At 32.6% G+C, this 21,209-nt stretch overlaps 1 protein-coding gene across 1 annotated transcript in view; it reads right to left on the bottom strand.

Moving 5' to 3' along the window:
* KCNH8 (potassium voltage-gated channel subfamily H member 8) overlaps positions 1 to 21,209 on the bottom strand; it is a 381,840-nt gene that overhangs the window by 182,997 nt on the left and 177,634 nt on the right. The window contains exon 4 of the mRNA XM_003772021.2: positions 2,072 to 2,199. Within this exon, the coding sequence (XP_003772069.1) occupies positions 2,072 to 2,199 (128 nt within the window). The remainder of the gene's footprint in view (positions 1 to 2,071; positions 2,200 to 21,209) is intronic.

Genomic DNA, 21,209 nt, shown 5'->3' with positions numbered 1-21,209 from the left:
TAAGCTTGTTGTCTGACAGCACAAATTACACATGTTGGTTCCTTTATATCTTTCCCCTTCTTCCATTCTGAATACAAACTTAGCTGTATTAATTATTTTTGCTAAGAGATACACATAATTGTTTCCATGTTCCTGAATGAACAAAAGTGATTATGACATCTTTTCAATTTCTATACCCTGATTGAATGACCCTAGTTACAGCTCTGAAAAGAATCATTGTACTTCCATCATCTTAGGGGGTTGTTGGAGGAGAAGTGATTTATAAATTTTAAATTGCAGTGGAAATAGAAATTATTGTTAGTTTAGTCACTTTGCTTGATTGAATCTCAGTTTTCTTCTCTGTAAAACACTATAGGAAAGTGTCTTTATGATCGAGTACTATAACTCAGCAAAAAGGATAGGGATTGTTTTGTTTTGTATTTGTACAGTACTTGGCACATAGTAAACAATAAATGATTTCCATTATATCCATTCATTCGTTCACTTATATGTCCAATACTCTCTCTCTAGGTTCACATTCATCCACGTGGTAATAGCAGAAAATAGTCATTTGGACATCCATTCCTATAAGAAAAGAGTGTCCTTGGAGTGCATCAAAATGAATAGGGTCTCACTCATTATAATTATGTATTGAATTATGGGGTTATCCCCTAACATTCTGGGGCCCAAAAGATGCCTCTTATTCATGCTTTTCAAAAGGTAAGTTTCTGGAAAGGAGAATCATATCTGTAGCCTTTTTACTACTGATTTCCAGTCACATCTCATGCTTCCACAGCTAAGTACCACTTAGAAAACAGGAATGCAATATGATTTTGGTATCATCGCCTAGAAGTGGGAAAATCCAAGATACATGTGGAGACATGGAAATTTGTTTTTAACACATGCCCCCTATAAACTCTTTCAGTTTTTCAAGATAATTGTCTGATACATTGGCTGGCTCCCAAGATCTCTAGATTTCTTGATCAAAAGGAAGTTGAGGGGGGGGGGCAGAAAGATATCTCAGCTGTTCCTTGTTTCCACATGAATCCAAATATAACTTTATGTTTGAAGTTCCATCACAATACTGACACTTATTTTTCAATTAGTAAACATTTATTAAATATTTCTTATGTTTGCTAGTCAAATTGTTGCAAATCACCTGAATGATTATTGGTCTTTCCAGTATAATGTGAAAATAATTGAGTGTTTAAATCCAATTTCCCCAAATGGAAGACTGCAAATCTGTTATGATCATCTAGCAATCCAAATTCAAGATACTAAAGGTCTTTAAATATTTTGGTTTCCAATTTTTCCATCTAAATAAAGATAATAAGGATTCTCTACTTTTTTGTTTTTAAGAAAAAAAAACAGTTATAAAGTTAAGAAATGTGAAAAGTTGGGAAAAAAAAGGTGAAACAAACGAGTTACAAAGACCCATGGATTGTTTCAGAAGACACATATATTTACTGGGTTTCTTTGGAAGTACACATCAGGTTTCCCTAAATATCATTTAGGTTCAATTTAGCAAAAGTACATTGATTTATAAACTGCACTACAACATATCATTTCAAATCTCGGGTTATAATATGAAATTTTCATCTGTGTTTTCTATAAAATAGAGTTTTTAAAATATTTAACAAAATAACAACTTCAATTGAGTTATGGGCCCTCTGGCAAAATTCATTAAGTAAAATTAGATAAGGGAAAAATGAATGGAATGAAAATGAAATTTTGAAAAATTTCATTCTACATTTGTGGTTTAAACGCCCACAACAATTATTCATGCACAATGTGACTCTTTGTATTATCCTGTACTATAAACCAGAGCCAAAAGAGCATAGCCACAGCTGCCCCACTCTTCAATTGAACTGGGTTGCTATAATATTCTAATCTCCTTACAGCGATAACCAGCCATCAGGAACTGCTTTTCTAGCTATACCATATGACTGCTGACCTTTTCCAGTTCATTCTTTACAAGAAATCAGAAACCCAAAAGTTCAGCAAAGCCAATAACCAACCAGCCCGCACATTTTTTCTTCAAACAAATAAAACATTCCCCTGACAGACTTTGCCTTGTATGCTCAACACCTACATTATTGATTTTCAATTTGTTCTTTTCTCTTCTTTGCAGGTGTCCAGAGATATGATAAAGGACTGCGCGGCTCCGTCTCCGGGCTGTGTCAAAGTGGGACCCAGCTCTGCCTCTTCCTTTGGCTTTGTCTGTAGAAAAACAACACTCATTAAGCACAAAGAATGGGTTAGTTGGAGTTTGCAAACATCATGCCAATTTGATGCATCTACTCCATGTAGGCGTGTTTGTAGCCCTGGCAAAGGACATGCCATCTTCCTGATTATACTTCAATTGGGATTATTTTCCATTTTGTAGGATCATGGATTTAGAGATGTAGGAACCACTGAATACAGCTCATTTTAGGGTTGAGAAAACTGTGGCACAGAGAAGTTCTCTTTTGCCCAAAGCCACAAGCTAGTCTCTTAGGCAAGATTCCAAATCTCAACTTTTTAATGCCAAGTCCATTTGAATAAAAATGATTAATTGAAAGATATTAGGAGGTTAAACTTCACTGGAACACCAATCCTTATTCACTCAATGGCTATCTTACAACTAGACGATTATCTAAATGAAAATAACACAAAATAACACAAATATAAAAGCTCTAAAAAGCACCTTTTTGTATTTTGTTTGTTTGTTTTGGTTTGTATGTATGTCCTAACCCAGTTTCAAAGAGGAATAATTTGTGTTTCTCTGTTCCCCAATTCCATCCCATTAAGTTAACAAGTAGTTTTGTAATTTGGATTTAAAAGATGATTCTTCATAGATGAGTGGTCTTTAGGTCATTATAGAATAATGTACATCACTGTCCTTGACCAAAAACCTTCTATTGGAAGTCATCATCCTTAAGGATGATGCATTTGAAACCAAAAGACTTGGGTTTAAAATGCTCCTTGACCTGTGTAACTCTTGGAAAATTCTTCACCTCTCTAGCACCAGTTTGTTTATCTGCAAACTCAATGAGTAGATTGTCTCTGAAGTTCCCTTTCACCGTAATCTATGATTCAATTATCTTCCTAGGAGCCCTCTAAATAATGATTCACCTATCTAGATATGAATGCATATATGCCTCTCAAAATAACATAAGTGACTTTAAAAAGTTATTTCCTTTGTCTAAAGCAATGAAAATCATAATGATGATGATGGTGTGTGTACATATAAATAATTTGTTTATGTAATACCTACTATGTGCGAGATGTTGTGCTAAGCAATTTTCAAATATTATTTCATTTTGATTATCACAACAATTCTGTCATTCTATTATTATTTCTTTTTTTTATAGTTGAGGAAACAGAAAACAAGGCCATGGCCACGTAGTTATTAAGTGCCTGAAGCTGGATTTGAACTGAGATCAACTCCAGGTGCTTTGAGATTTATAACTCAAATTATAAACTAGTTTAATACACAATAATTTTGTTATTATAAAGCACAAAATATTACATATTAAACTATTATAAAAATAAACATATAGTTCAATTGTAACATTGTTATACTATTATTTTATATTGTAATAGTAATTCAGAATTATTAAAACCCAATAACTACCACAAACTGCTTCACCTTTACAGATTACATGAAATCTTAAGTAAATGTATTTCTCATAGCTGTCTGACAATGCAAGCACCATAAATATTATCCTGACCTTACAAGTGTTGAAGTTACTCTGTGTACCATATATTATCCTAGACTTGAATTTAAAATAGCAGCATAGAAACCACAAAATGGATCACTTTCAAAAGTTCATTTTTACTTTGTTGTTAGTGGGAAGAAGAAAAATGGAGACCCTTTAGAGCAACTTCTCTGTACTGCAAAACATGAAGATGTCTTCAACTGTCCATCTGTCTAGACCCACATAGTACTACTGTATTTTTCATTTACACATGTGATCTTTTGCTAGCAGTAAATTATTTCAAGTAAATGTATATATTGAGAGGAAATCTATTGGAGGAGGAAGGAGCAGTGTATGCAGCAATGTGATGAAAAGGTTGGCAAACTATGCCTTCCAAATCTGTTTCAGGATTGGAAAATGCAGGCCCTGAAAATCATAATTATTAGTTTATTCAGGTGAGATTAAGGCCTGGAGATTACTTCATATTTCATGACTGAAATGCCAACCCCATAATATCTAGCGGAGATTAGAATTTCCAGAGAAGGCTAGATAGTTACTTCAGTTATTTTCATGGCCATAGAGCAATCTAATCCAGATCTGAAGTTTGCTTAGTAAATAGACATAGAAAATTCAGAGCACATCTCAACCCAAGGATTGATCTCCAGATCACCAATCGAGATCACCTATAATTATTATAAGAAAAAAAATCAAGCATTTATTGACCTACTTAAGTTATCTGATCCCCATAACAACCCTGAGGTCTGTGCTATTACCCTATTTTACACATGAAGAAATTGAAATGAAAAGTGAATTGCTCAAAATCATAAAGCAAATAAGTTCCTTAGGCAGGAATTGAACATGATTCTCTCTGATTCCATGTCATGCATTCTATCCACTATGCCACCCAGTCACTCGATACAGAACATCTTAGTTCCCAGAAGCACAAAAAAGGTTGACCTAGAATAGTCCTATTGGGCCACCTAATTCAAGTTCTGATTTTATATATAAAGTAATAGGGATTAATGGCATAAGAATCATTGCTCCTATTTCATCAATGACAGACTCTGAGTACCTGCTAATAAAAAAGTAACTTGGACATCATCATTTGTGGCATTAGTTATTGATATTCAATATATAGTTGATTCTGCCATTCTATATTCTTATCTGAGATTTCTAGTATTCCTGGTATATAATAGGTCGTACCTTTGCCTTATCTTAATAAAGAATTTTATTACTAGCTGATTATCAAATATAGATGATTTCAGGAATCAGGGAAAGAAGGTATGTCACTGCTCATGCATTGCCCTTTTCACACACACAAAGGCATGAACATATGCTAAGTTTTATATTCGTCTTGACAGGAAGTAAGCTCCTTGAGGACAGATACTGTCCCTTTTTGTATCTATATCTCCATTGCCTAGCATAGAATGTAGTATTGATTCTCTAGAAATACATGTTGATTGATTAGCCACTTAAAGCTTCCTTTCATGTAGAAATACTTGATTAAATGCTTTTGGTCATAGACTCATAAGCTGGAAGGGACATCACAACTACTCTAGGGATAACCACCTCTGAGCACAAGTGAGCAAACGGAGGCTTGGAGCATTTAAGTCAGTTGCTCAAAGTCACAAATCTAATAATGGCAGTCAGGATTCCAACCTAGGACTCCTGATTTTAAGCCTCTTTAACATGCTCTCACTTGTCAACCTTTCTTCTATTTCTTCTTTCATCTAGATTTTTCATTCCAATCATATATTCATGCCTGGTTATGATGCCCAAGTTGATAGGCTAGTTTATTTCATCATTTATACACTAAGAGAGCAGTTTCTATGGCCAGAGGCAAAAAAGTAAATACTTAGAATAGAAATCCTTGGCTGGAGTGCTGTATTTCAATAGCATTTCAGTGACCAGCAGAATCAGATTGTACTTCTCGGGTGCTGCTATGCCATCTAATCTCCATTCTAGCCATCACCTCAGCATCTTTCTTATTGGAGCATTGGATTCTGCCTTTGGAACCATGCTGGGCTTCAATAGGCCATTTCTTTCCCAGAAATAGAACTACTTTGTGCTTCTAGGTCATTTCCATTTCATGTTGCTGCTCTGGAATTCCCTTTTCTCTCTCCTTTCCCACTCCCTTTTCAGTTCTTCTTTATGTGTTCTCTTCCTGATTAAGATATAAACTCCATGATTGCAGAAACTATCTTGCTTGCTTAGATTTTTGAACCCCTAATGCTTAATAAAATGGTACACAATAAACTTTTACATAGTAACATCTCTCTCTCCTCCTCCTTCCCTCCTCTCTCCATCTGTCTATCTGTCTCACTCACCCATCTATCCCCAGAAAAACTCATCTTTTTAAGTGTTTCTTTAGTGATATTTAATCTCGTTTCAAAAGAAAACAGATTTTTCTCATTATGCAGATGATTTAGGTACCTGTTTTCAAAGATTCTACTAAGCCCAAAGCTCTTAGTCTTGATGTTGTATGTCATGAAACCCTCTGGCAGTCTAGTGTAATCTAGTAACCTGTTTTTAGAATAATATTTTAATTATAAAATATACAGGATTACAAAAAATCAATTATATAAAGTAATAATGTAATTTCCCCACCTAAATTAATAGACCCCCCCCAGAATTCATCTGTGGACTACTTGAGGGACCCTTCAATCCCAAATTGAAGAATCCTTTGTTTTTCATTCTCTTGATCACAAACCTAGGATTGGTCCTGATTGACCTATCACTATAAGAAGATTAAGCCACCAAAGTTAGAATACTTTTATACAGTCATAAAAAGAGAAAAGAGTCGAGTGGGGAGTAGAATTTGTGCTTCTCTTGCCAAGCTCTTTCCTACCCACCCCAGGAAAATGGGAATTCATTGTAGAAGCTGGAATCCTAAGATAAAACACAAGAAGGAAGAAAAACATTTAAGTAGGCTCTCCTACATACTCCTTGGATTGAAAAAACAATCAATTGTCAGGGAGAATTTTATTAACAACAATAATGATTATAATAACATTATCAATAAAGTAATTAATGGCTAACTAATAAATTAAGGTTAGCTTTCATGTAGCACTTTAATTCTAACAACAACCCTGGGAGGTAAGGCAATTATTATCTTTATTTTACAGATGAAGAAATTGAGACAATAATTAAGTGACTTTATCAAGTTCACATAATTAAGAAGTATCTAAAGGTAAACTTGAACTCAAATTCTTTCTGACTTCAGGTTCAAAACTCTCATCCATCAACATCTAGCTACCTCCTTAATTTTGATACCAAAATAAAGTTTCTCTGTCAATTTTAAAGGCTTGCTTTCTAAGAAAACCCTATAAATAAAAAAGGATTTGGATAAGTGTGTCTTGGAATAAGAAAGAAAGGCATTTATATATTAACTTAAGATTTATTTTTAATTTCTCAAAAGAATTAACCACTTGGGTGTTTGTTAAATATACTATGATTGCATTTTTTTAACATCAAAAGAAAAGAAATATATAATTATAGATCTGAATGGGTTCAAGAAGAGTCCTAAACTTTGGAACTCTGGGAAAATCTCAGGGATAGGTCTCAGTATAAGATGGCATCTAATTGCCACATGGTGGCAGCATACTTTTAGTGAAGGGTCATAACAGACAAATTTTTAAAAATTGACTTTGTGTAAAATATTACATTTAATTCAACAAGGACTTACCAAGTGTCCTTTACATATTGGACACTATTTCTGTTGTCAAAATAAAAATGGAAGAGTTCCTGCCTTCAGGAAGCTTGCATTCTCATCATGAACTGCCAGCTATTTAACTATTTAAGGAAAAGTCAGAAAACAATAAGAAAAGTCATTTTTATGGATGTTTTAGAATTGGAAGGGTATAAACTGTTTTTCTGAATACTTTGATCATTGGAAGGAAGGAAGGAACCCATTCCCTGAGTATATGGAACAGTATCCTTTAGGAAATGAAATACTAGGAGTCATTTCTTTTCAATGACAAAAACCTGGTGATGGTAGAATTTCTTCTGAATGAATTCTAAGAGTACATGGATCAGGGGTGTCAGTCTCCAGAAAAGACTCAAGAAAAAGCAGACCTCCTACGCTTCTGGATTCAAACTGAAAAAGTCTCAGTATGAAAACTGATGTAGCAAAAGGGTCACATAGGGTCTGGGGAAGAAGAGAAGATCAAGAGCTTAAGAGGTCTTGCAGGACATCATCCTAATAGAGTTGTAGTTTCAGTACCAATAACATCCCATTCTTTTTTCCCCAAGTCTTGTCACTGATATTTCTACTCAAAATACACTTAGCAATCTTCCATCATTTTTATTTTTTATTTTATATTTTATTTAACATTTTTCCCTAATTATATTCAAAACATTTTTTTCATTTATTTTTAAGATTTTTGAATTCTAGGTTCTCTCCTTATCCCCACCCACAATTAACAAACCACATGTGAAGTTATGTAAAATATTTCCATAAAAGTCAAGGTGTGAAAGAAAACATAGATCTCCCACCCTAATGAAAATAAAATCCTCAAGAAAAAATAAATTAAAAATAAAGAAAGAAAGAGAGAATGCTTTGAGCTGTATTCAGACTCAATCAGTTCCTTCTCTGGGTATGGATAGGATTTTTCATCATAAGTCTTTTAGAATAGTTGTGGATGACAATCGTCCATCTTTAATAAAGGCTCACAAAGTTAGTTTGAATAGTTAGCACAGCATATGATATAAATAGTATTGGATTTGATACCAGAGAATTTGTGTTCAAATCTCAGCACAGTCACTAATGACCTGTTCCATCATGGATAAGTCATTTCATTTTTCTGGCTCTCATTTTCCATATCAGTCAGTTGAGTGGTTTGGGCCTAGATGAGCTCCTTAGAAAGTCCTTTTCAGTTCCAGATACATGACAGTATTATGGCAAATCTATGTAATGGTTTTTAGTTTGTAAGCAAACTTGAGACTTTATGGAGTTTAAGTTTTGCTGACTATACCTATTGTATTCCCACAATGTAAGTTGGATGATTTGAATGGGTTTATGAAAGGAATAAAGTGCTCTCAAATGTCAATAATTTTTATTTTTGCTGAGTGTCAAGTAAATAAATCAGAAACATAAAATTAAATGTTCTGAGCAATTCCCTTTAGTTTAAAGCAAGTATTTAGTAAAATATGTTTAGAAGGCAGTATTTTGGAGGGGGTGTGTTAAAGCCAGTCTTTCATAATGACAATTGAAGGTGATTAAGAAGGTAGAGTAGGGAATTTGGGAAAGACAAGATTTTCTGAAAACATCCCCCTTTGAAATCTATTATGTCTATTAGAGTGTAGGACTTGGAATCCAAAAGATTTCATTTTAAATCCTATTTCAGATTCTTATAATGAGAAAGCCATTTATAGTTTCAACCTAAGTTTTCTCATAGATTAGAAAGGAAGAGGAAAAAAAAGAAGGAATCAATGAATGGAGGGAAAGAGAAGCAGATGAAGAAAGGAAGGGAAAAGTGGAGGAAGGAAGAGAATAAAGGAGCAATAGAGGAAAGGAGGAAAGAGGAAGGAGAAAAGTAAAAAGAAAAGTATTAAGCATCTACGAAGGACTAAATTTTATGTTAATTGTTTCACAAATATTAATTCATCTGATCTTCATAATACCTCAGAAATGCAGGTGCTATTACTTGCCTTATTTTTCATTTGAGGAAACTAGGCTGTTAGTGTGAAGATGACCTATATACATTGCCTCATGAACTGTGAGCATCATGGGTTAATCATAATAACCTCCATGAGTCTCAATTGCCCCATCTATCTGAAGGGAGAGAGAAAGATTAACTACAACCTACTATACAAGATCATTGAGTACCTTAACGTAGATAACATTTGAAATGATTTATAAATTTTAAGGTACCATACAGTGACAGGTATTAATATTTTCACACCCATCATTGTAGTCAGCATTGTTGATTCTTTGGTCAACTTTTAGATCTTTCACAAGTAATGGAGGCTTTGGTCTCTAGAAGAAAACCTGTTCAAAGAAAGCAGTGTCTTAAATAGCAGTTCTGTAAAAATGTCTACTGACTGACTATAATTTATTTTATTGGCTTATCTTTAAACTGTTTTAGGGGTTGGTGATCTTTTTTCCTCTTTGTATCAATACTATATTAACATCAATATTTGGTGTATCAATTTTCTCATTTTTCAACTTGTCCAGAAATTTCAACAATGTTATTCCTATAGTCCATTGGCCACAAAGAAATTCATTCATATCATTGTTACCTCATATGTAGAGTAATTAATCAAAAAACATGCTGCACCCTAATGTGTATCACGGACTGTGCTAGATTCTGGGGATACACAAAAAGAAGCAAAACAATCCCTGCCCTCAAGGAACTTATATTATAAGTAAATATGTAGCTATATGTGAAATAGATAAAAGGTGGTTTGGGAAAAAGATGTCAACATCTAAGAGCTCAGTGGACTCAGGGATGTTGATTTGAAATCTGGAAATCTGGTTTCAGACTCTAGATATATAATCCAGAGCAAGTCACTATTACTTTCTTTGCCTCAGTTTCCTCAACAATAAAATGGTATGTAAATCTTAATGATGATGAATGCTAGCTTTTACTCATTTAGGTATAATGACAAAAGCCTTCCTTTAGAAGGTAACTTTTGGACAGAGTTTTGATGGAAAAATCATGTGGTAAAATTTTGGAGTTCTGGACTTGGAGCTAGGAATACCTGAGTCCCTATGTCCATGCTTATATTTATGGTAAAATCCTGGGCAAATCATTCATCCCCTCTGTGTCTCAGGCAACTCATTCTCTAGGACTTCTCTACTGAGTCATAGACAGGTTCCAATTGATAGATAAAGGAGGCTTCAATATCAAGAGTTTGTCACACTCAAAAATCACAGATCCTTTGTGTAGTCATGTACCAACTGAATCACTAATTGACTCTGGTTTTTAGTAGTTTTAAAAAGAGGACTTAATGGAAACAGCAGGCTCTGGGGACAAATCCTCAAAAGACTTCAGTGGTAGTGATGATGAATCACAGAATGGCAGAGCTGGAAGAGACATCAGAGAACATGGAGCACAACCCCCTCATTTTACAGTGAAGGAAATCTAAGACCAGAGAAGAGTAAATAACTAACATTTAATCTCTGTGTGACCCTTAAAGCACTTAACCCTGTTTATCTCAGTTTCCTCATCTATAAAATGAGAAGAAGGAAATGGCAATTCCTGCTAGTATTTTCCCCCCAAAATTAACTAAAGATTCATAGTCAGATAGGATTGAAAAATGACAAAACAACAACAAAAGATTAGTAGTTTCAGTGGGCTATAGGTTAAATATGTGTGGTAACAATGGTAATATAGTAAGGATAATTTAATTTTTTTGGCACTGCACACAGTAATAGCTAATTAGTTTGAGCATGAAATAATAGAATAGATTAGAACCAAACATATGGAAATTTAGTGTTTGATAAATCACAAAACCAAGTACTATCATGGGGAAAAGATAAGAATTGCTGAAAACATTAGAAAAGGATGTCGTGAAAAGCAAAGGGAGAATAATGTTTTAAAATATATAATACAATAAATTCCAAAAATGGATAAGCAATATATTTAAAACCAGGCCATGGAATTTAAAGAATAAAAGTTTGTATCATTCACAGTTTTGTATAACAGAAGTTATTACAAGACACAGATGAAAAGAAATCATAAAAATAAGAGACAATTTTGATTGCATAAAATTAAAGTTTTTGCATAATCAAATTCAACAAGAAAAATGAGTTTGTGTTAAATTCTCTAACAAAAATTTAACATCAAAAATATATAGGGAATTTATTCAAATCTATGATATTAAAAGCCATTTCCTATATCTATCTATCTATCTATCTATCTATCTATCTATCTGTCTGTCTTTTCTCTCTGGTTCTGTCTCTCTAACTCCTTCCTATATAGTAATACTATTAAAATAGGAAAAAAAACCTAGAAACAAAATACATATGCAGTATTTGGGAAATATGGGGACCATGTATAGTATTATGTACTTAAATGTGCACTCTTAAAAACTATAAATTATATTAAAAATCGTTTCTAATCTAATAGATATATTCAGTATGAATTTAAGTAATGCAAATATTTAATGGGATTCATTATTCATTAATCAGGATCTAAATAATACCATGGCATATATGACCATGTGAAGAATCCAAGAGAGATAAAGAGACAAAGAGAAAAAGAGACGGAGACAAAGAAAGATACAGAGAGACTCCTTTGAACTGATCCACAGTGGAGAAAAAAGGACCAACATAAAAATATAATTGTAAGGTATATTAATGTCAACAGTCACATGGCATGCATATATGATCAAAATGAAGAATACAAGAGAGATAAAGAGAAATAGAGAGACAGAAAGACACAAAGAGACTTCTATGAACTGGTGCATAGTGAAGAAAAAAGTACCAAAATAAAAATATGATCATAAGTATAATAATGTCAATGAAATCAATGCTAAAAGTCCCCATATTACCATATTTAAAATTATGCAAGAATAAATATCTCTCTATGTGTGTATGTATTTCTTCTAACAAATTAAGCCCAGTTCTTCTCAGCAATGAATGATTCAAGACAATTCCAATAGACTTTGGATAGAAAATGTCATCCACATCCAGAGACAACTATGGAAAGTGAATATAGATCAAAGCAGCATATTTTGACCTTTTTTTGTTTCTTTCTTTGTTTGCTTGGTTTTCCTTTCTCAAATTTTTTTTTCCTTTTTTGATCTGCTTTTTCTTGTAAGGATAACAAATGTGGAAATATGTTTAAAAGGATTGCATATATTTAACCTAAAAAATATAAAAACCTAAGCCCAAACTGGAAAGTGACTTGTATTATCATCCATAATCATTTTATTAGGCATTTTAAGGCTTTCTTTTCTTTTCTTTTCTTTTTTCTTTTTTTTTTGATTATGGAGTTGGGGCTGAGGATGAGAAACTGTATGTTCATTAAGCACTATCTGCTGTGTCAAAATAAAATATGGTAATTAAAAAAAATGGAAAAGGCCTGTTTGTGATGAACAAAACAACAGAGAAAGTAGCTAACAATTTTAAAATAAAGAAGAAATTTTTCTTTATTTTTCCTTGGCTTTTTGTCCATGTTTTCTTTTACAATATGGCTGATATGGAAATATATTTTACATGATTGTACGTGTATAATCTATATCAAAATGCTTGCTTTATCAAGCAGGGGGAAGATGAGGGTGGAAAAGAATTTGGAACTCAAAAATTATGTTAAAAAAAAACAAATGTCAAAATGGTTTTTACATATAATTGAAAAAAAATAACATTCTTAAAGAAAATCAAGTGGAAGCTGAAATATGACCTAAACTGTAATGCTTCTAGAAACATCTCAAGATATCAGAAAATCCAAAGATTTCCTTCTCAGTGATACAGAAATAATAGTACAGAAGAAACTCTTTTGTGGTTTTCTTTTTTTGGCCCAGACTTGTGATTTCATTTCTGATGAGGATGATGAGCCATTTTTGGAGGGATTTATTTTTGTAACTTTGAATATCTTCCACTCATTTTATGAAATGGTTCAATGGAAAGTACACTAGCTCTGGATTTAGAGGGTCTGAGTTCAAGTATTTACTAACTCTGGTATTTACCAGCCTTTGATATTTACTAATTTCTGATATTTATTAACTGGGTGACCTTGGTCAAGTTTTTCAGTCTTCCTGAGCTTCACTTTCTTAAAGCAAAGATAAAGGGTTTGGACTATCCGGTCTTAGAGATCCCTTCCAGTTACAGATCTATGATTCCTATGAGAAAGGTATTAGCATTTTAGAGATGAGAAAACTAAGAAAAAAGTGATATGCTCAAGATCACAGAACAGATAAGACAAATTATATGTTTATTACAACTGTTTTCATATTTTATAATTTTAAGAGATAATTTCCTAAAAACCAGCAGATTAAATTTCACAGCCTTCAAAAGAAAGCCCAGTTTCACATGACAGATCACACTATGGTACGGACTTAATGAACTCAGTCTCATTTCATTTCCATTTTTATACTTAGGCGTATACAGATACATGGCCCCTATATAGATAGTTTAATCACATCAAATAATGCATGAATCAAACAAAATGATGTGTTTCCCTCAGTTTTGTCCTTTTAAAGAGTGTAACCACTCAATCATCTCTAATCCTTGCTATTAGCTTCTATTTATAAGGCTGACATCATTTGTCTGGCTGTGGATATTGTAGACTCCAGTCTCTTCTTTAGGATAATCAAGGTCAGGGGCCCAATGCCTTCTGGGAGGTTACTGGGATAGATGATTGACATCTATTACCCCATTCTGACTATGCAGTCTACGCTCCAATGGCATGACTCCCTGCTGCTCCTCAAACAAGACAGGCCAAAATGACCCTAGTCACCTTCCCCATGTCTGGAATTTTCTCTCTCCTCATAACTTTTTCCTGGATTATTTGAATCTTTTCTGGTCCCAGATAAAACCCCACCTTCTATAGAAAGAATTCCTCCATCTTCCTTAATTCTACTATGTTCCCTCTTGTCATTCTAATTTATCTCATTCACAGTTTGGTTCTACATACTTGCTTATATGTTGTCTCCCAAGGATTGTCTTTTGCTTTTCAACCTATCCTCAACACTTACTACAGTGCTTAGTAGATACATAGTTGAAACTTCAATTTTTACTGACTAAATGATTTAGATTGATTTGAGTGAACAAGAATGGATAAAATTCTATTTAGCATTATTTGAAGTAGTATGGAAAACAAAGTAGAATTATCAACCTTTCTCTGTGGAGCTTGCAATCTGATAGAGCCAATCTGGTATAAAAGCATGGTAGAAAAATATGAAACTATCTATGATTCAGTGGCAGAATAAATAGAACAAATAGCAGCAACTCAGAATCAAGAAGAACTTGGTTTGAATTCTATTTAAGACAATTACAATAGCCATATGGCTGATGGAAAGTTACTTCATCTCTTACTGCTGAAATTTCTTCATTTTTTTTTAATAAATAAGGAAAATTAAATATGTATAATTTATCTCTTAGATTGGTTCTTTTGACAGTTAAATGAGATAGTACAATTTGTAAGTTTTGCTAAATTGATAGAACTAAATAAAAGCCAGGTTTATTATTGTTGTTGTTATTATTGTGATGTAGTTTTCATCAAGTTGGACAGAGCTCAGAGACAAATATTTGTAGGATAATTCATCATCCTATAATTATTCTTATATGTTTAATAGTTTGTGGACAGTTGTTTAGGCAAATAATAGACTAAGCAATGTATTCTTATAATTTATATATTACATCTAATATATACTAACATAATAATATGTGTTATATGATTATGCAATCCCAGATTTTAAAATGGATGAAATTTTATAAAGTGGTTGAGCTAGGACAAGAGCTAGGAAGACAAGAGTTCAAATCAGCTTTAGACACTTGCTAAGTAACACAGGGTAAATTATTTAAGCTTGCATCAGTTTCCTCATTTGTCAAATGACAATAATAATAGCAGTGATTTTCTAGCATTGTTGTGAAAAGAAAATGAGATAATATCTGTAAAACATTTGTAAACATTAATATCAGACCAAATGATTGCTTTGCAAATTTGAATATCATCATCATTAATAACAATAGCAACAGTGTGAAGGAGACACATAATAAATCCGTTGACCTAGATTCAAACACCATCTTTACTATAGATAATACTTCACAAGTAATCTAACCTTTCTAAATCTGTTTTTTTTTCATCTGTAAAACGAAGGCATTGGGGTTATATAACCTTAGAGGGCTCTTCCAACTCTAAAATTATGTCTTGGATAGGGAGGCAGAGAAACACATGGTTTATGTTGTCCAGAATATTTTGGGCAGTCTTAAAATCTAATCTCATTATATTTACTCTAAAAATTGAAGAGATAGAACTCCCAAATACATGCTGTAATTATTAATATAACAACAAAATCAAAAGACAACAAATCAAGTAAAGAAGGGGAATATGAGTATTCTTGAAACCAAAGTAACTGACCATGAAGATAGGGCATGGCAATACTATAATCTAGGAATTTTGGGGTTCCCCAAAATTCAATGCAACAAAAATCCAAAATACCATATTTTCATGAATATTTACAGAATATAAACAAAGTTATTGGAATGACAATGAAATACATATTGATAGATTTCATGCGACAAGAATCCTAAAGAATCCCAGTTTTAACTTATTAAGAAATGTATTTAATAATCTCCAGAGCTGTTGGATAAAATGGGAAAAGAATAATATAAATGGTCAGGAGGAGACAACTCATTTTTCAAGGGACATCAGTTCTAACTACCAAAAGTGATAAATGAAGGGAAAAGGTGGACTATAGTAGTTCAAAAAGCAAATAAAGATGAATTTCACCTAAGGATATTGCTCTGCAAAACTGAGACTAATTCTAGAGGAAAGGATATATTTTAAAAAGTCAATGGGGTATAATAATATTTTTTAAAATTTAACTTCTATATTTTTCTTAATATATCAAGTTATTAAATTATACCCAACTGAATTATGATCTGTTCTTTCTAGTTTTTGATGTATTTTATTAAAAAAAGAAAATTAAAAAAAGAAAATGAAACAGAACAAAAGAGAACATTGTCATGTGCCCAACATATCATCAGACTAAAAATTTCTTTAGGTAAAACTCTCATTATACTGACTTTGAGATGCCAGTGCAATAGAAAAAAGAGAAAAGGTAAATAAATCCAAAAAAAAAAATAAAAGAGAAATATAAAGACTTAATGATTCCCTACCACAAGATGGGCATAAGGATATTGGCAAGGAATAAGGATGGGTGAGGGGAAGGAAAGAAGGATTCAATAAGGTAAGAGATTAGTTCAAGAAAAAAAAAAGATTAGTTGCATTTGCTGAGTGCTTATAATACAAAAATCTGGGGCACGATATGTAATAATGAGGACTCACAGGGGTGAGAAAGATGTACCTGAATAGGATAGCTTCTTGAATTATATAATTTTAGACACAGGAAGCTTAATAATATTTGATTTAATTTAATATTTAAATAAATAATAATTTAATTAAAAATTTAATATTAAAATCTTATAAAAGGGAAGAAACTCCCTTTAAAATTATAGAGCTAAATGTTATTAGTAAACTTAACCACAAAAGGGAAGAGAGTTGCAGAATGGATTAAGAAAAAAAAAACTGACAATTTTCTTCATAAAAAAAACCACACTTAAAACAAAAATATACAAGGCTAGTTCTATGTCCAGATCTATATTTAGATATAACACTAATTGAAAATATCAAAATGTGGTTATTTTTATTTCATAGAAGGCAATCAATATTTAAAGATATCAGAAGGAATATAAATTATGAAACAATATAAATAATATAGATGAACTCACTGCTATAACATCAAAATATAAGAAGAGTTATCTGAATTTCAAAGGGACTTATTTATTCATATAATAATTTTAGGTGACTTAAATATGCCTCTTTCAGACTTAGACACATCAACAGAAAGATAAACAAGAACTACATAAGTAATTTGAATGGAATGTTGAAAAATCTGGATTGTAGATCTTAGTTATGAAATAATCCTAATGTAATTATTCAATGAGACCAAGATAAATGCTTATTTTTTAATATTTCATTAGACTTCTAAAAACATGAGTTATTCTAGTACATAATGAACTCGAAAAATTTGAAAAGGCAGAATAGAAAGCAGATATTTTATAATTATCAAAAATTATATTTAATAGGGAAAACAGCAAAAGAAATTTGAAGGCAAACTAATTTTACATTAAAAATGAATGGCCAACATGCAAATCATAATAATATTAAATAAATATGCTAAAGAAAATAAAGATATGACTTGTCACTATTTAAAGGATGTGGCTAAAGCAGTTCTTATTTAAGAAATATATCTCCAAACACATACTTTAAGAGATATTTAAAATTTAATCATATGCACATGCAACTTGAAAACCTCACAAAAAATAATAATTGCAGAAGTAGAAAATTTAAAAATCAAAAAAGAGAACAAAAAGTGAAAAGAAAAAAGTTATTGTCTATAAGAACAAAAAATGACCTTTAAAATGAATAAAAGAAAATAAAGTCAGAAAATTATAGTTCAATTTGTACTTAGAATTCATCAATCCTCTCTCTAGATATAGATAACATTTTTTTTTTATCATGAATCTTTTGGAATTGTATTGGATTTTTGTACTAAGCAAAGAAGCCAAATCTTTCATAGCTGATCATCATTACTATACTGTTATTACTGCGTATAGCGATTTCTTAGTTCTTCTCACTTCACTTTACATCAATTCATATGTCTCTTCCTATGTTTTTTTTCTCCTGAAACCAGCTCCTTATCATTTCTTTTGGTGAAATAATACTCCATAAATCATATTCCACAATTCATTCTGCCCTTCAACAAATGATGAGCATGCTATTGATTTCAAATTCTTTGTTTCCACAAGGGCTATTATATTTCTGTACATATGCTTCCTTCCCTCTCTTCATTCCTTCTCTCCCTCCCTCCCTTTCTCCCTCCCTCCCTCCTTACTTCCTCCCTCGCTCCCTTCCTCCCTCCTTCCCTGCTTCCTCCCTCCCTCCCTTCCTCCCTCCCTCCCTCCCTGCTTCCTCCCTACCTCTCTTCCTTCCTCCCTTCTACTCCTTACTACTACTAGAATGAATGGGTCACAGGATATGCAGTTTTATACCTTCTAGGCACAGTGATTAGACTAGTTTACTACTCCAACAGCAATTCATTACTGAACCTATTGCTTTTCCTTATCCCTTTCAGTATTTGTCATTTCTAGTAGGTGTGAAGTGCTACTTCACAATTGCTTTAATTTGCCATTTTCGTTTTCTAATTAATAGTGCATTCTAATCAACAGAACATTTTTCCAATGACTATAGATAGCTTTGATTTCTTCTAAAAATTATCTGATATTCTTCAATCATTTTTTCAATTGGGGAATGGTTCTTATTTTTATAAATGCAATTCAGTTCTACATTCAATATATATTTGAGAGATGAAGCCTGTATCAGAGAAAATCTCTATAAAAATTTTTATCACTTCATTGTCTATGGCATAATGTACTTTCCCTGATTGTCACTTTTAATTTAATTTTATTGCTTTTTCTGAGTTCATGATTGCTACCTCTGCATTTTTTTTTTATACTTCAGCTGAAGCATATTATATTCTGCTCTAGTCCATTATTTCAAGTCTCTGTGTGAACCACCTATAAGATTGGTTAAGGTGACAAAAAAGAAAAGTGATAAATGTTGGAAGAGACATGGGAAAACTGGAATGCTTATATAATATTTGAAGGGTTGTGAACTGATCCAACGATTCCGGAGAACAATTTGGAACTATGTCCAAAGGGCTATAAAACTCAGCATATTCTTGGACCCAGAAATACTGCTTCTAGATTTATAACCCAAAGATATTTTTAAAAGGAAAATAAAATCTGTCTTTTTACAAAAAAAATTATAACAACTCTTTGTTGTAGCTAAGAAATGGAAATTGAGAGGATGCCCATCAATTGGCGAATGGTGCTTACTCTTTTGGTGGTTCTGATCCACATCTCCATCATTCAATCTTGCCCTTTGGTTTTAACATCTTGGAGAAATCTAGGTTGAACCCAAATCACTCTGGTTTATTTTTTGAATGCAATTCAGCCCATTATCTATTTTTCCTAAAAATGTTTCCTTCCCAGAGTCTTATTTATTAGCTCTTCAATCATACAAGATGGTCAATCATTCTACAAATATTTACTAAATATTCTAGTGCCAAGCATTAGAGAAATTAACAAAAGCAAAAACAGAGTGCCTGTGCCACTTTATATCTATCAGATTGGCAAAGATGACAGAAAGAAAATGATAAATGTTGGATAAGATGGGGAAAATTAGAATACGAGTGTATTTTTGTAAAGTTGTAGATTTATCCAATCATTCTGGAGAGCAATTAGGAATTATGCCTCCAAAGAGCTATAAAACCTTGTATACCTTGTGACCATAAGAAAGGAGAAAGGATCCCCACATACAAAAATAAAAGAGTTCTTTATGTGATGGCAAAAAAATTGGAAATTGAGGGGATGCTCATCAACTGGAGAATAGCTGAACAAGTTGTGCTATAAAAGTGATGAGCAGGCAGATTTCAGAAAAACCTGGAAAGACTTACATGAACTGATGCTGAATGAAGTGAGCCGGACCAGGAGAACATTGTATACAGTAAGAGCAATATTGTGTGAAGATCATCTATGTTAAACAGCTCTCCTCAATAATACAATGATCTACAAGAATTTCAAGGGTCTCATGATGGGAAATGATGACCACATTCAGAAAAAGAAATGGAGTCTGAATGCAGATGAAAATGCAGATGAAAACATAATAATTTCACTTAAAATTTTTTTTCTCATATTTTATCTTTTGTTCTTTCACAACAAGACTAATGTGGAAATATATTTAACATTATGGTAATGGTATGACCGATATCAGATTTATTGCAGTCTTGGGAAAAGAAGAGGGAAGGAAAGAAGAGAGAGAAGGAAGAAGGAGAAGGGAAATTATGGAGCTCAAAATCTTACAAAGATGAATGCTGAAAACTATCTCTATATGTAATTAGAAAAAATACTATTAAATAAAAAAACAGCTCCCTGAGAAATGATGAAAATAACTGGATACATACAAGGCAAATACAGAATAAATTGAATGTAGTTTCAGAGGTGGTAAGGTGTGGCGACAGGAAAAGACTTCTACAGAAGTCAGGATTTGAGAGAAGTCTTAAAGGAATGCACAAAACATAGATTAAGGAAGAGAATGTGCTAGATATTTAATCAGATTCTGAAAAGTCATGGATCTGGAAGATAGAGTATATACTATGTGAGGAAGTGGGGCAGCTAAATGGTATAGTGAATAGAGTATCAGGCCTAGAGTCAGGAAAACTCATATTCCTGTGTTCAAATTTGACCTTAGACACTTAGTTGCTATGTGATCCTGGGTAAATCATTTAATCCTATTTGCCTCAGTTTCTTTATCTATAAAATGAGCTGGAAAAAGAAATGCGTAAACCATTCCATCACCTGTACCAAGAAAACTACACATGGAATTTTGAAGAGTCAGATATGACTCAAAATAACTGAACAAGAAAAAAAAAGAGTGAGTAACAACCTGATTAGGTATAGTTGAATCAAAGAATGTACAGAGTAGTCTAAAATAAAAACTGGAAAAACACAGGAAGGAACTAGATTGTAAAAGGCTTTAAATGCTAAAGAGAAGATTTCACATTTGATTTTGGAGCTAATAGGGAGGTACTAGTATTTATTGATTGGAGGGACAAAGTGGCCTGCACTTATCACTTTGGGCTGCCAAATAGATGATGAATTGTAATAGGAAGAGACTCAAATCAGAAAGAACACTTGAAAGGAGATTGCAATAGACTAGGCTACAGGTAGTAAAGGTTCTACAAAGACTATTTGCTTTTTGAATGGAGAGAAGAGGATAAATTAGAGTTGTTAAAGAAGAAGATAGATTGGCTATACAG

This window comes from Sarcophilus harrisii, chromosome 5 (assembly GCF_902635505.1).
Source record: "Sarcophilus harrisii chromosome 5, mSarHar1.11, whole genome shotgun sequence".
Lineage (NCBI taxonomy): Eukaryota > Metazoa > Chordata > Mammalia > Dasyuromorphia > Dasyuridae > Sarcophilus > Sarcophilus harrisii.
The sequence above is the reverse complement of the archived record's forward strand: the minus strand, read 5'-3'. Positions and strand labels throughout refer to the sequence as shown.